This window comes from Desmodus rotundus, chromosome 2 (assembly GCF_022682495.2).
Source record: "Desmodus rotundus isolate HL8 chromosome 2, HLdesRot8A.1, whole genome shotgun sequence".
NCBI classification, from domain to species: Eukaryota; Metazoa; Chordata; class Mammalia; order Chiroptera; family Phyllostomidae; genus Desmodus; species Desmodus rotundus.
The window spans coordinates 93,192,454-93,207,124 of NC_071388.1; the positions used below are offsets into that span (position 1 = coordinate 93,192,454).

General features: G+C 40.5%; 1 protein-coding gene across 1 annotated transcript in view; it reads left to right on the top strand.

The window, feature by feature from the left end:
• The first annotated feature begins 7,151 nt into the window (after window positions 1-7,151).
• The window catches only part of GAP43 (growth associated protein 43), a 104,641-nt gene continuing 97,121 nt past the window's right edge, over window positions 7,152-14,671 (top strand). Inside the window, exon 1 of the mRNA XM_024578053.3 lies at window positions 7,152-7,366. Coding sequence (XP_024433821.2) covers window positions 7,337-7,366 — 30 coding nt within the window. The 5' untranslated portion in view covers window positions 7,152-7,336. The remainder of the gene's footprint in view (window positions 7,367-14,671) is intronic.

Genomic DNA, 14,671 nt, shown 5'->3' on the forward strand with positions numbered 1-14,671 from the left:
TTACAATACTTCCAGAGGAATAGGAAAGAGGTGAGTGGAAAGTTCTGTGGTTCCTTCAGTAACCAAACTTTTAAAATGCTCTAATTTCAGGCTCTGATTATATATTGATGGTGGTTTGTGTAACCTGATGGAATTTTTTCACATCAGCTGCTTAATAGTGATGTAAGCAACTGAGATCTGTTCACTCAGGTAACCACAATTTCCTTGAGAGTTGGTGGCAAGTTGAGTCTTAGTTTGTGGGCTGCATGCTTTTCATCTTCTCCTGTGCCACCAGCACCTGGTTACCTCCCTGAGATTTCCTTGTTCTGGCATATTGGCTACTAAGAGTTTCGGATGTTTTTTTGCCATTCTCTTCTGGCTTGGAGCGTTTCCATTGAGAAGTCAGTTGCTAACCTTATTGGGGCTCCCTTGTATGTTACTTCCTTTTTCTCCCTTGCTGCCTTTAAGATCCTCTCTTTGTCTTGGAGATTTGCCATTCTAATTATGATGTGTCTTGCAGTGGGCCTCTTTCAGTTCCTCTTGCTTGGGACTCTCTGTGTTTCCTGGATTTGGGTGACTTTTTCTCTCCTCAGATTAGGGAAATTTTCCATCATTACTTCTTCAAACAGGTTTTCTATCCCTTGCTCTTCTTCTTCTCCTTCTGGTATTTCTATTATACGGATATTGCTACGTTTCATGTTGCCCTGCATTTCCCTTATTGCCTCTTCATTCTTTCTGAGCCTCTTTTCCTTTTCTTGCTCTTTCTGGGTGTTTTTTTCTACTTTGTCCTCCAGCTCGCTGATCCGATCCTCTGCTTCATCAAGTCTGCTTTTCATTCCTTCTACTGTGTTCTTCAATTCAGAAATTGTATTCTTCATTTCCTCTTGGCCCTTGTTGATAGTTTCTATTTCCTTTTTCATCTTGATATAGTTTGCAGTGAGTTCATTGTAGTTTCCCTGTAGTTTCTGGTAGTTCTCTGTGAGCTCAGAGAGCTCAGTGAGCTTCCTGATGACCATTGCTTTGAACTCAGTATCTGATAGTTGACTTGCCTATTTTTCAGTTAGCATTCTTTCTGAGGCTTCCTCCTTTCCTTTCATTTGGGAATTGTTTCTTTGTCTTCCCATTGTTTGTGAGACTCTTCTTGTTAGCCTCTGCTTCTTAAATTGATGTATTCTGACTCCCTGGGTTTATGGTATGAACTTCTATGGTAGAATGCCAATGGGATTCAGTAGTGCTGTCTCCTTAATCTCCTGTGCTCACTGGTCTTGAGCTGATGTTTATGGGTGTAACACGGTCTAACTCTGGTCTTTTCAGCACTCCAGGTTTTCTTGTCTCACCTGTGGGAAAAAGAGGAATGGGGGCAAAAAAAAAAAAGAAGAAGAAGGGAAGGAGGGAAAAAGGGAATAGAAAAGGAAAGGAAGGAAGGAAGAAGGAATAAAGAAAGATTGGAGACAAGATAAGAAGGAATTTTAACAAAAATTAAAACAACAGAATAAATAAAAGAAGGCAGGAAGAAGGAAGAAAAAAGGTAAAGGATGGAAGGAAGAAGGAATAAAAAGAAAGAAAGAAGGACAGAAAGGAAGAAGGAATTCAGGGGGAAAGGAGGAAAGAAAAAAAAAGTCTTCTGCTGGCTTTAAACCAGTCAGGTTAGTTCTGCTGGTCTTCCTGTCTGTGTAACGGGAGGAGATAGTTTGAAGGATTGGTTTCACTTTTCTCTCTTCTTGAGCCACACTCTTCGCTGTTGTTCAGCCTTCAGTCAAGTTCCTCTGGGTCCTTCTGCTCCCCACTAGGCCTTTAGTTCACCTGCTGTGCTGTCCTTGAGTTGGATGGCCTCCAGGGTGTGCTGGAGGGAGAAATTCTAAGAGGATTTGAGGCAAGCCTGGGAAGATCGATGGAGATTTAGAGTCCTAAAAATCATCCAGGTACTGGCTTTAGGCTCCTGTCTGTTTACAAGAAGTGGAATAAATTCGGGTGGTAAGGCCGTACTGAAATGTTATCAGTCTAATTAATATGGTGACGTCACACCAGAGAGGCTCCTGTCCCTCTGGTGCCCCAGGCAGCCATGTCTGCCTGGAAACTTTTGCAGGCTCAGACAACTTCTGACTCTTCTCTCTTAAATCTGATCTTGTGTTGCACTTGAACATTTCAACGCTTCCATAAAATGAACACTATCAAAACTGACTCATCACCTTTCTCGCAACACCAGGTCCCTTTCTGGATCTCCTCACATCTGAATTTTGTAATCTCACTCTCCAAGCTTCCCAGGTGCAATCTTCAATCCTTTTTCTCTTCCGCCTGAATATTCTTCTGTGGGATAAATGAGACAGAATATGTAAAGCATAAAATATGTCATACCTGGAACATGCTAGGCACTCAACAAGTGACAGTTCACTTCCTCTTCCACTTTCTCTTCCTGATCTAGGCATTCGAATGATTCCCTGTTCCTCTTACTGGACCCCATTACGCCTTTCTCTCCATTCTGTACTATACAGCTTCGCACAGGCATTCTCTAAAATGTCTATCCTCACAAACCTATGTCTGATCCCCTGGAGTGGGTTGGCTTGTGTACCTCAAAAAGCTGTATCCAAGTCTTAACACTCAGTGCCTGTATATGTAATCTTTCTTAGCGGAAAGGGTCTTTGCAGATACAATTAAGTTAAGGATCTGGAGATAAGATCATCCTCACCCTAGATTCAATGACAGGTATACCTATAAAAAGAGGCAAAGGCCATCTGAGAGGAGGCAGATTGGAGTGATGTGTCTTCAGACCAAGTAATGACAAGGACTGCCCACAGCCACTAGAAGCTAGGAGAAAGGCATGGAATGGATTCTTTCTCAGAGCCTCCAGAAGGAACTAATCCTGCCTATATGTGAATTTGGACTTAGAGAAATATGAGAGAATAAATTTCTGCTGTTCTAAGCCTTCAAGTTTGTGGAAATTTCTTATGGCAGCCCTAGGACATTAATACACTCCATTATCCTGACCCTTCAGGTCCTTCTTAATCTGGGTGTGTAGCCTACCCTTCCAAGGTTTTGTCTTGGAAGGTTCTCCTTTATAGCTTCCCCTCTTCTGTATATTAACAGTCCCTTGATCATGCAGTGATTATTTGCATTTTACCTTTCTAATGCACATCCTTTCTCTAAAATGCATTGTGCTTTCTCCACTCGCTCAAATCCTAATCATGAAATGAAAGACCTACCCTGGTCCACAGTGATTTCATTCCTATTCTGAATTCTTATAACACACATTTGGCATCAAATCCTGTTAAATTAAAACGGCATTTGTTTTGCTTTTCATCTATTGTATCTCCTTGAGGACAGGATGTTTTTACAACATAGAAGATGTTGAATATATGAATAAAGTCAGAAAGTACTGATAGGGAATGCAGAATGCAGGTTTTATAGGCTGAATTATGTCCCTTCCTGCCAAAAAAAAAATCATATGTTGAAGACCTAAATCCGGTACCTCAGAATGTGACTGACTACATTTAGAGATAGGGCCTTTAAAGAGGTAATTAAGGTTAAATGAGGTTGTATGTGTGGGCTGTAATCCAGTCAGACTGTCGTTTAGTAATAGGAAATTTGGATACAGAGAAACACCAGGAGTGCCCATGCACAAAGGGACCACCACATGACAAGGCTGTGCGAGGGTGGCCTTCAGTGAGCCAAGGAGAGCTATCAGAAATAAGTCTTTCCCTTATGGCCCTCAGAGGAAACCAACCCTGCCAGCACCTTGACCTCGGTCTTCTAGCCTCCAGAACCACGAGAAATGAGTTTCTGCTGTTTAAGCCCCATAGTCTGTGGTATTTTTTTTTTTTAATGACAGCCCTAGAAAACTAATACAGCAGGAAAAAGATTAAGACTCAAAGTTAAAAAAAATGAACTCCTGGAAAGAGGAGTAAAAAGACAAATGTAGCCCTTAGTAAAGCCCAATACCTTTTGGGTTTATTATGAAAACAGTATCAATTTAGAGTGAAATTCAAAGAGATGAGAGTAGAAGTGGGTCCTGGGCTCTACTACTCTTCACCTTCTTTAGAATGGTGCTATTGCCTAACCCATAATCAGGAAACTACCTGATAGTCTCATGAGTTAATCTGCTAATCTAAAATTATATAAGGTCCAATCATGGAGTTTAAGCCTAGGCATTTTCTGGGATTGGCTCTAAGTGTATACACATTAGTGGATTTATTGGTGGGGATCAAAATAAAGTGGTTATTATATATATATATATATACATATATATACACTTTTTTTTGCTAAGATCACATAAAGTATGCTTTTCTCTTCCTCATTCCTTTACCATCCCACACTTTTTCCTTCCTTCTATTGCTTAAAGGGGGGGGAGTATTGAAATTAATTCCATATTATTCACATTAAATTTAGAATCTTGAGTTCCCTTCTGGGAAGTAATTTTCAGAGGCTCATGACAGAATGTAGTACGTCCAGAGGGAGGCATCCAAAATGGGCAGGGCTGTAAAGACTGAGGCCCCTGAGGGAGGTTGGAATAGCTGATGTTCAGTCGGCGATATATGGAGGGCTGGCTACTGGAGGAAGGTATCAGCTTGTTCTTCCTGGCCCTTGAGGTAAGGGCTGGGCCTAAAAGGTGAACCTTTCAGAATGCTAACTTCATTTCAACACAAACATTTTCACTATATTGTATAATTTTTTAAGGATCAGAAGTAATGAGGTGTAGAGACCCATTGAATGGCAATGTATTTTAGTAGCTAACAGGGTTTTGGAGTTATAACTTTACCTCTTTTATCTGTGTGACCTAGTCTAGGTACTTAATTTACTTAGCTTTAGTATGTCCATCAAAATAGGATTAATGATTGCAATGACCTCATTTAGAGTATTAGATGAAATAATGCATGTGAACTACTGAGGAAACTGATTAACATATTTTAGTCACAAAGTTCATCCAGGCTTATGCCTAGTCTTGAGCTCTAGACTCTGTTTGACTTCATTACGGCACTTGGGTCCAAGTTTTCTTCCAATAAATAAAAAGGAAAAGAAGTTATAAATGGGAGGGCTCAGGGCAGTGCATTGAAAGGACAGGAGCTGGCTTCTTTTTATGGCCTACTATGTGGGCTTATGTTAGCTGCCTATGTTGGGCCACATAGTTAACAAAATGATTATAGCTATAAGTCTGTTTAAACACCAGAGTAAGCAATTTCTCTCCCTTGCCCTCAGTTCTCACCCCCTCTGCTTCTTTCCTTTATCACTCTCCAGCTCCCCGCAGGCTAGGTTGGGCGATCCTAATCCATAACCAGAATGTCTCAGATGAAGCCATTTCCTTCCATCCTCTACCTTCTTCTATCACTTAAGTCCACAGAATGCTGATTTTGAAAGCTTGGCTCTGACTGGGCTCATTATAACATTAAAAAATATTAAGCTCAGAACCTAACTCTGTATTTTAATCATAATATATGAAAACTCAGAAGCAAATTGAGAAGAATGAAAGACCAAGTAAGGCTAGATCTGAAGCAAATGAGGCCCAGGAAGACCTCTGGGGATAATTTATAACGATGACTTCTCGGGTGTCTATTTCTCTGAGATAGTCCATTCTGAGAGGAGTGTACCTTGAATTTTGTTAAAATGTACTTAGCACATATTAAGCTCAATGATACTGATAATATATATGATAATAAGCTCTCTGGTTGACACCTATTAACTAGGCTCATGTCTGGGAGGGACTAGAAAAAATATGAGGTACTTAATTGGGGATGCTTAGCATCACTAATAAACAACAACAAATAATTTGACAAGTTTTTTGAGATGGTACTTGAAAATTTCACCAAAATTTCAGAAAACTACAGCCTCTGAGTTAAATCTACTATGTATTGAGAATGGCTTCGTTGTGCTTTGCATACATTTTATTATTTGGTCTTCACCAATAATAAGTTGGCATTATTACCCTTATTTTAGAAATTAGAAAATTAGGTGCAGAGAGGTTCGGTAACATTTCCAAAATCACACAGTATTATATATCTGAAAATTGTATTGTTTACACTTTTTTAAAAGTCAGCTTTTTCTTTACTTGAATAACAAGGCCGTAGGAGGAAGTGAGGAAGCAGGTTTCATGATGCATCTCTGCTTCTCGTAGCAGATGAGTTTACTTTCATTCTTCTTGCCCAGACTGTAACATATCATTCGGGTCACCATTAACACCACACAGACTTGGTGTTAAAATGTGCTCAATTTTTTCAGTAAAGTTTGAAGAAACCCCAATTTTCAAACAGATGTATGTGCATTAAGAAAAAAACTACCATGAGATTTTAGACGAATGCTAATTTCTAAACACTAGGTATTATTTCTGAACTCATGTGCTTAGAATGTTAAAAATGTAATATTTTTATGTGGAGATATGTTTGTGCATATTTTGCCTTATACATATTATTTATTTTAGGTTATATGATCACTGAGTACTGTATATATACAATGTAAAATATTTACATGTTATTTTATTTTTTTGAGAGAATTTAACCCTCACAAATATTAACTGTGCATGAAACCTAAATAGCAGATATAACATGTTGTATAGGTCTGACTACTCATTCAGAATAGCTGTTCTTTGCTTTTATGATATTGGGAAAAGAAAAGAGTTAGTAAAGAAATACAAGCATTCCCCTGGCCCCTCTTCCATAAAACACATTCCACCCAGTCTCCTGAGCCGTCTGGAATATCCTTCTCTGCCCCCATCCCAAAGCTCTCTCAATACAGCCTAAAAGTCGGTGGGTAATTGGGTCCAGATTGGAGATGTTTAAATATTCATGAGGTTGGCAGGGGACTGGGAGGGGGCGACTGTCTAGAAAGGGGGTGGGGGCTGGGGAAGTGATTAGTCATTGAAAGCTAGCGAACAATTCTGAGAAAGAGACGGAGAGACAGGGGAGAAAAGGAAAGATAGAGAGTAGGTTGGGAGAGGAAGAGAGAAAAGAGAAGAGAAGAGGAAGAGGAGGAAGGAGAGACAGAGGAAGAGAGAGAGAGAGGAAGAGAGAGAGAGACAGAGAGAGGAGGGGAAGAGAGAGGGAGAGAGAGAGGAAGAGAGGGGGGAGGGGAGGAGAGAGAGAGAGAGAGAGAGAGAGAGAGAGAGAGAGAGAGAGAGAGAGAGAGGAGAGAGAGAGAGAGAGAGAGAGGAGAGAGAGAAGCATGTGCGATGAGCAATAGCTGTGGACCTTACAGTTGCTGCTAACTGCCCTGGTGTGTGTGAGGGAGAGAGAGAGGGAGGGAGGGAGAGAGAGCGCGCAGCGCGAGAGAGCGAGTGAGCAAGCGAGCAGAAAAGAGGTGGAGAGGGGGGGAAATAAGAAAGAGAGAGGAGGAAAGGAGAGAAGGCAGGAAGAAGGCAAGGGAGGATACAACCATGCTGTGCTGTATGAGAAGAACCAAACAGGTAGAGCTAAAGATTTTTACTTCTTGCTGTTGTGAAATTACCAGAGCACAGTGTTTCCCTGTACAGGCAGAAAAAAAAAATATTTTAACTGCTTCTGCTCTGGCCATGGTGCTCTCTTTTCCTTAGCATATGGTAACTGCCGGTTGCATCCCAGCTTTTATTCTGTTCTGTCTCGTATGCTTTGGTTTTGAATTGCTGCTACTAATTAAGATGAGGTTAGAAAAAAAATACGCCAGTTTGGCTAGAAATACGATTGGGGGGGTGCTATTAGTAAATGTTTAGCATTTCAGGTCTGGTTTTGCTGGTGTGGATGTAGAAATGGGTGTGGGGGAAAAGATGAGGGCTCTACCTACAAGACGGGGAGGCAACCCTTTATATTATTTGCAAAAAGCAGGCTGAGAGAATGACATTCAGTAATGAGCATTGCTTGTTCTGTCTTACAATTTTCTCACATGTGCTGAGGGAGAAGCCTTCTTTCCTACCCGCCTGAGCCTCAAATGGGCGCAGGTATTAATGGAAGAACATGTGAAGGTTTTATTTATTTATTTATTTATTTATTTTTCAATGAATGAAACTGTGATTTAGAAGATGCTTATTTTTCACAAAGAGAATCTGAAGGCAACCGGGCTGACGGACAAATTGGTCGCGTGGAAGGGGAAAATCCCCTTAGTGATTGTGCACCAGCTGGTCGGAGGAGATGGTGGACCACGCCCCTAGGAGCTTTGAGCTCAGATGGGATGGGAAAGACCAGCCGAGTATTACCTGTTGGAAATCAGGTCTTTACTTCCCTTCTCTTGCATCTTTCCTGGGATTGTCAGTGACCAGAGTCAGGCTCACATTCTAGATAAGCATGGTGACTCATTTTCATCAGGGAGAGGGACACATACAAGATGAGCAAGAATTCCAGTCCCCGCCCTCCTCCTGCATTGCCCAGGTTTTTCTTCCATTTCAAATTGCTCACTTATTTCTTGAAAGACATTTTAGAAACTTGATTGGAGTAGGGTGGGGAGGAATGACGAGTACGTTATTCCGCAGGAGCCCACAGTGCCCTGGCATTCGCCGAATGAGGCTTTCTAACATTTAATGGAACACATTTGAGTGATTTTGGCGAAGGTTACAGGGGAAAATGGGTGAGGGTGTGCTTGTGCGTTTGTGTGCGCGCGCGCCCTTGGGAGAGGATGGCAGTCTTGGTCAAAGAAGCCCTTTGCAGATTGATTGCCTTAGGGGCGGGGTGCAAGAGATAGGAATTGGGCATTATTTCTGTGCAGGTATTGGATATTGGGCAATTTGTAATACACTTGCTAATCCGAAGGGGGTGAAGTAGGCGAGTGGAGAAGAAACAGCCTGCCAGATTTGAACATTTAGCCAGCGCCCTGAAAGGAAGGGAGGGGAGTAAGGGTGTAAGAGAAGGAAGAGGAAGGGGAAAGGAGACAGAAGCAGAATATCAGAGCAGTGGGTGGAGAGACAGAAAGAAAGGCAAGTGAGAAAGAGGAAAGAAGAAAGGAAGAAAGAAAGAAAAAGAAAGAAAGAAAGAAAGAAAGAAAGAAAGAAAGAAAGAAAGAAAGAAAGAAAGAAAGAGAGAGAAAGAAAGAAAAAGAAAGAAAGAAAGAAAAGCAAACAAGCAAGCAAGCAAGCAAGCAAGCAATCAGGCACCTGGGGTTTTGTGTGTGGTTTGTGTAGAGGTGTGTGGGGAAGACCGTGAAACCCTTAGATGCTGCACTTCCCTAAACTGCTCCATGGCTCTAGAGATTGATGCTTCCTTTGGCTCATTTTTCAAACAAGGACACTTCTCCTGGCCTTTCTATTCTAATACATAAATGCAATAGATACAGGTGGCTGAGTTAAGCACACTGTCAAGGAAACATCCTGAGGTTGCCCCACTGATGAGCTGGGCAAATACAATTTAGAAAGGCAAAGCCCTAAGGAAGCCATTGATATTCATTTAAAAATGCTTTAATTTTTGGAAATAAAAATATGCTACATTACAACTTTTTGCCACTTTATGTATACACTTATAAGTATATGCACACCCCCCTTTGACAAAGGAAATCAAGTGTGATTTGTAGAAAGGGAATTGGGGCTAAAGGAATTCCCTTTCCCCAAAGGGCGAAGCTGCCTTTACTAGGGTGGCATCTCAGTGGCAGCCCCACATGTTCACTGGGATGTGCAAAGTGATGAAGCTGAAATTTTGTATTTGGGAGTTGTAGAAATTTGCACTAAATGTGTATAGCATCTGCACACTTAACATATAATAGTTATGCATGTACTCTGTATGACTTCCACATGCCTGCTTGTGTTTTAGCATAATTTATATTCAAGAGAGAAAAGGAAAGGTATAGAAAGTGTTCTATTTTGCCCATGCATTTTATAAACATGAGTTTCTGTGTGAAATGGTCCTGTTCCCTCTTTACCACTGTTGTGTATCCTTCACATAAGTCAGTATGTAGGATAGTATTAAGTCAAACTGAAGGAAATGATGTATTCAGGGCGTGGGCTCCATCCTATGCTGACTGGCATTTATATAGTGTGAGTACTTAAGTCTCACACAGGCTTCCTGTTTGTGGGTGAAATGATCCTGTATCATACATGGCAGAATCTGATTGTGTTTATGTTTCTTCTGGCATCTATTCATCATCCTCTCCCCTAACAGGGAATAGAACAAGGGCAAAACCCTGCAAAGGTCTGAACTCGGCCACACCCATAAAATCCAGCAGAAATGTGGGAGGGGGCTGGAGAGATTGCACTTCCTTCCTCTTCCACTTGAGCAGCATAAAGAAGCAATCTTGGATTTCTGAGTTGTAATACATTGCCAGTGAGTGAGAAGAAAGCATAAATGATCATTAATTACCTACCACTGTAGATTATTATAGCAGGAAGAAGAGAATGGCAGTGGGGTGGAGATGAGAAGACGATAAAGGAGTGGGCAAAAGAGGAATACAATAAAAGAATCCCTGAGATTTTATTGGTTTATGGTTTTCAAATATCTTGGGGCTAACTTTAAATAGCTTAATTACCATAAGTATTGCAGATGATGAAAAACTTGCAAGATAGGATCTGAGTCCACAAAGCCAGAAAACTGTGAGGTATTTCCTTTGTTTAAAACTAAGGACTTTAACTGAAGTGTAAAGACTACCAATACAAGCAAGCAGCCCCTCTACCCCCACCCTTCAACCATACCAACATCTGCCTTTTTCTTCATACAACAAATAATCCTGATCTTAGAGAGTGTGATCTGCAGTTTAGAATTCTAACCTCGCCTATCCTTGCAGTGTTGGAAAGGTGTGGAAGGATGCCGCCTCGCTATGCAGACAATTCCTCTTAGTTATAGATTGGATTCCTCCTAAATCTCTCTGAACCACACCCAGTGTCACCCCGGGACTAAGTGAATTAATTAAATGGAGACATTCTATTGAATATAATTGAAACTGTTCATTTTTTAAAAATGGTGATTTCTACCACACATTTCCAAATTTAAACAGAAGAAGAAATCATTTAAAGGGTTTGTTTTTTCTGCCAGGTTATCTGGACTTGTAGAGGACGTTAGAAAATGTGTGATGAATCTAGAAATGTGTTCATATCTGGGGAGTCTGTAATTCCTTCTAAGCCATACACAATGAGCCTGCTCTCTGTCTCATGCCAACAATCCCTAACTCTGGTACCTTCCTCCCCACCCGAGCTGAGGCAACTGGGATAAGAACACGTGGGGTTAATTTTTTCTCTTGCTGAGTTGGCACAACTATAGAAACCTCCTTTCATATTTTATGCTAAAGGGCAGTGCTCCTGTTCACTGATGGACATTGGCAAAGGGTCTCTTTTGCCTCTTTCCTGCTGAAGTTGTCAGTGATATGCCTGGGGCTGTTAATTCCACATACAGTCAGTTTTACCTGGCCACACAAGAAAGGGATGGGCTGGGGGATTCTTTCAAGCAATAAATAGCAAAGCACTTATATTAACCAAATGTTCTCCTTGTTCATACTGGTAAAGTAAGAAAAGTCTAAAATCTTCCTCTAATGTTAAAGGAACATTTCAAAGGTTGCACATACCTAGGTCATCTCAAGAGAAGATACAGCATTCACTTCCCTATCAGCTGTCAGAGACATTCAGGCAACCAAGCCTGTCTGTTGTCAATCAAAGAAGTGACTGTTGGCAGGGATTCTCCTGTCTGAATTTCAAGTGTTGTCAGGCTGCCTCTGCACCATCGCACTTAATTCTTCATAACAGTCTCTGAGGTGTTGGGAAAAGCAGTGTGCCGAGAGTCCTTAGTTTACGTCACATACTGATTCTATGATCTTGAATGAATCATATAATCCTGAGCTTCATTTTCCTCTTGTAAGATGGAGGCTAGAAAACCAAATCCAAAAACAAACAAGCAAATATCCCACTCTGCTTGCCATAAAGGGTTTTTGTAGGGATTACACAAAATGAATGTGAAAACAAAGATCAATACAAAAGTTAAAAAAATTTCTGTCCAAGTTTCGCAATGTGAGATTTGGTTTAAAACTGTCGGTTGTTCAAGATTGTCCAGTGCCCACTACACTGCCTTTTCTGGTAGGGAGAAGTCGCTTCTGGTCACAATTGATTCCTCTGTTTATGCTCTTGCTCCTCCTATTTGCTCCTCATTCCATCCTGTCCTACCCTCCCTTGAGATTTCTTCTTTCCCCATTGCCTATGAATATGCTCTTGTCTCTTCTTTCTTAAAGGACCATCTCCTGACTCTCCTGTCCCCATATGTACAGTGCTCTGGCTCACCCTCCTGTTAGAATAAAGTCCCTAGAAGTTCTCCCCACACTCACTTCCTCCTCTTCATTACTTCCCAGTCATGATTCCGTCTACTTTAATAAGTTTCTGTTCCCATAATTCAGCTGAAACATATTCTGAAAAAGATACCACATCCACTGACTCTTCAGTTTGTGTCTTTTGATATCCCTTTGACATATTGTTGTCTGTACTTCTTCCTGAAACTCTCTCCTCATTTGACCCCCATGATAACTCTTCTCATTCTCCCTCTCAGACAGGTCCATGTCAGCCTTCTTTGCTGGCTTTTTTTATTCTCTTATCCCCAAAATATCAACTATCTTCTGGTTCATGATCTTGATCCACTTCTCCTCTCACTTTACACATCAGTTCTAGGTGATCTCATTCACGTCGGGATTTTAACCACCTGTGTGATTTCCAAATCTGTGCATTGGATATCTCTCCTGAGCTCCTGGTTCATTAGGTATCTCTGTCTAAGTATTTAAGAGATAAAACTGTGTTTATTGTGTATAAAACCATACTCAGCCTTCAACTTAGTCTCCCTCCAAATTCCCATGGTATAGCCAGCTTCCAAGCTCTAGAGACCTGGGAGTAATCATGAATATAGTATTTTTTTAAAACCCCCCACATCCAGCTACTAAATTCTTCGATTCTACTTAAAAAAGATTTTGAATCCATCCTCTGATTTCCAAGTCCACCACAAATAACCTGGTTGAGACTTTTACTACCTCTTATCTGGACAAAGGCTATAGCTTCTTACAAGGACTTCCTACCACTCTCTTGCTCTTCTTCAATTCTCCTTGCAAATAACACTGCACTTACCTTTGCCTAACGCAAATCTTGTCATGTGATTTTCCTCCTTAAAATCCTCCAATGTCTCCTCTTCACTGGAAGCAAAAATACAAACTGCTCAGCATGGAAGACATGACCTTCTCTTGCTTACCTTTCCAGTGCCATCTTGAAACATCCTCTCCTCCCACCTTATGACATGACATACATTTTTCAAGCCTTGGTGCCTTTGGTCAGACTGTACTCTCTGCCCACATTACACTCCCTCTCAGCTGGGAAAATTCCCATTTTCCTTCTAAGACTTAGCTCTTTGAAGCCATTCTCAATCTCCCTAAGTTAACTTTCTTCGTGACTATACTATATTGTATAATATCACTATTATATAACTTGTTGCACTGTATAACATTTTTTTTTTCATATACTGATGTACATACTGTGCTACCTGTTTAAGGGAAAGATGAAATCCTAAATCTTTTCCCTATCTCCAGGGCCTACTAGAATATAGTACCCGGTTCTAACTGTTGATGATCTGTTTGCTAAATGGATATGGAGTGCAGTTTATAGTCTTCCCATAAGCTGTGGCATATCTAAATGGCTGGAACCACCAGTATTTTTTTTCTTTAATCTATTGACATCAAATTTTAAAGTGGAGCTCATCATCATTGGTTCTTGTTATTGACCTATAGGATGATAACTATCACTTATTAATGAAAGCAGGCAAAAAATTAGCCCATTAATACTTTGTTTCTCCAAACTACCATAACTGGTACTATCTGGAAACCCCTTTGATGTCCTCCTCCCCACCAACCAGCAGCATAGTGTCCCGCTCTCTGAGATTAGCAGAGTCTCAGGAAAGACACGTGGTTACTATAGTCTTGGGTCTTTTCATGCTCTTTCCTTTGGCCAAGTGCTTACTCTTATTGCATCGTTCATAACTTTTGCAAATAAACCTTGACTCAATTTCTTGTTGTTCTTAGTTGACTTATTTCATTGATCACACAAAGTTCAAAATAGGCTGGTTTGTGCTCAGGGACCTGTATTCAAGAATTAAGTTTATTTTCATTTTGGAATTCTTTCCTTTTCACTGAAGTATCCACATAATAATATTCCTTGAAGTGAAATCTTTCATGGAGGTAAAGGGTGGTTAAATGGTAAGTAATTCTTCAAAAGTCATGTAAAATGAAGGAGAATCAGATCAATTTTATCTTTTTTAGGTTTAAATAGACTGAAGGGATTTGGATTCTGAAGTAGGCATACTGTGGCCAATATGAGGCAAATTCTAACCACAGCTTTCCATGAAAATACTTCTTACCAGACTCCAGGTAGTGTATTTTCCCTGACTGAATTGGCATGGCCTTCAGAAGAGAAATAAGACAAAATGAAATTTGTCTTCAACTGCTCAAGTTAAGTAGTGTTTCCCAATGTCCACATTCTTATTTAATATCTGATACATTGTTCTCAATCTCTGTTTTGGAGTTATTCTTTTTTTTTTTTTTGTCCTCTTCTCAGGTCCAAGTGTAGTCTTCCTGTTGATTACCACTACCTCAGGCGAGTGTTGAGTGGGCGAGGTTATGAAAGAAGTTTTCAGAAAAATGTGAAACATTCCAAATGGGTATTTTAGACAAAACAGGCATTTTAAGCTGTGTCTGATATATATTAATGTCTCAATAAAAATATTTACTGAGGGAACAAAAGAAGTAAGGGAAGGGTCATCATGATGGGCCATTAGGGGAGATGTTTGGGACACAAGACCATTCTCAC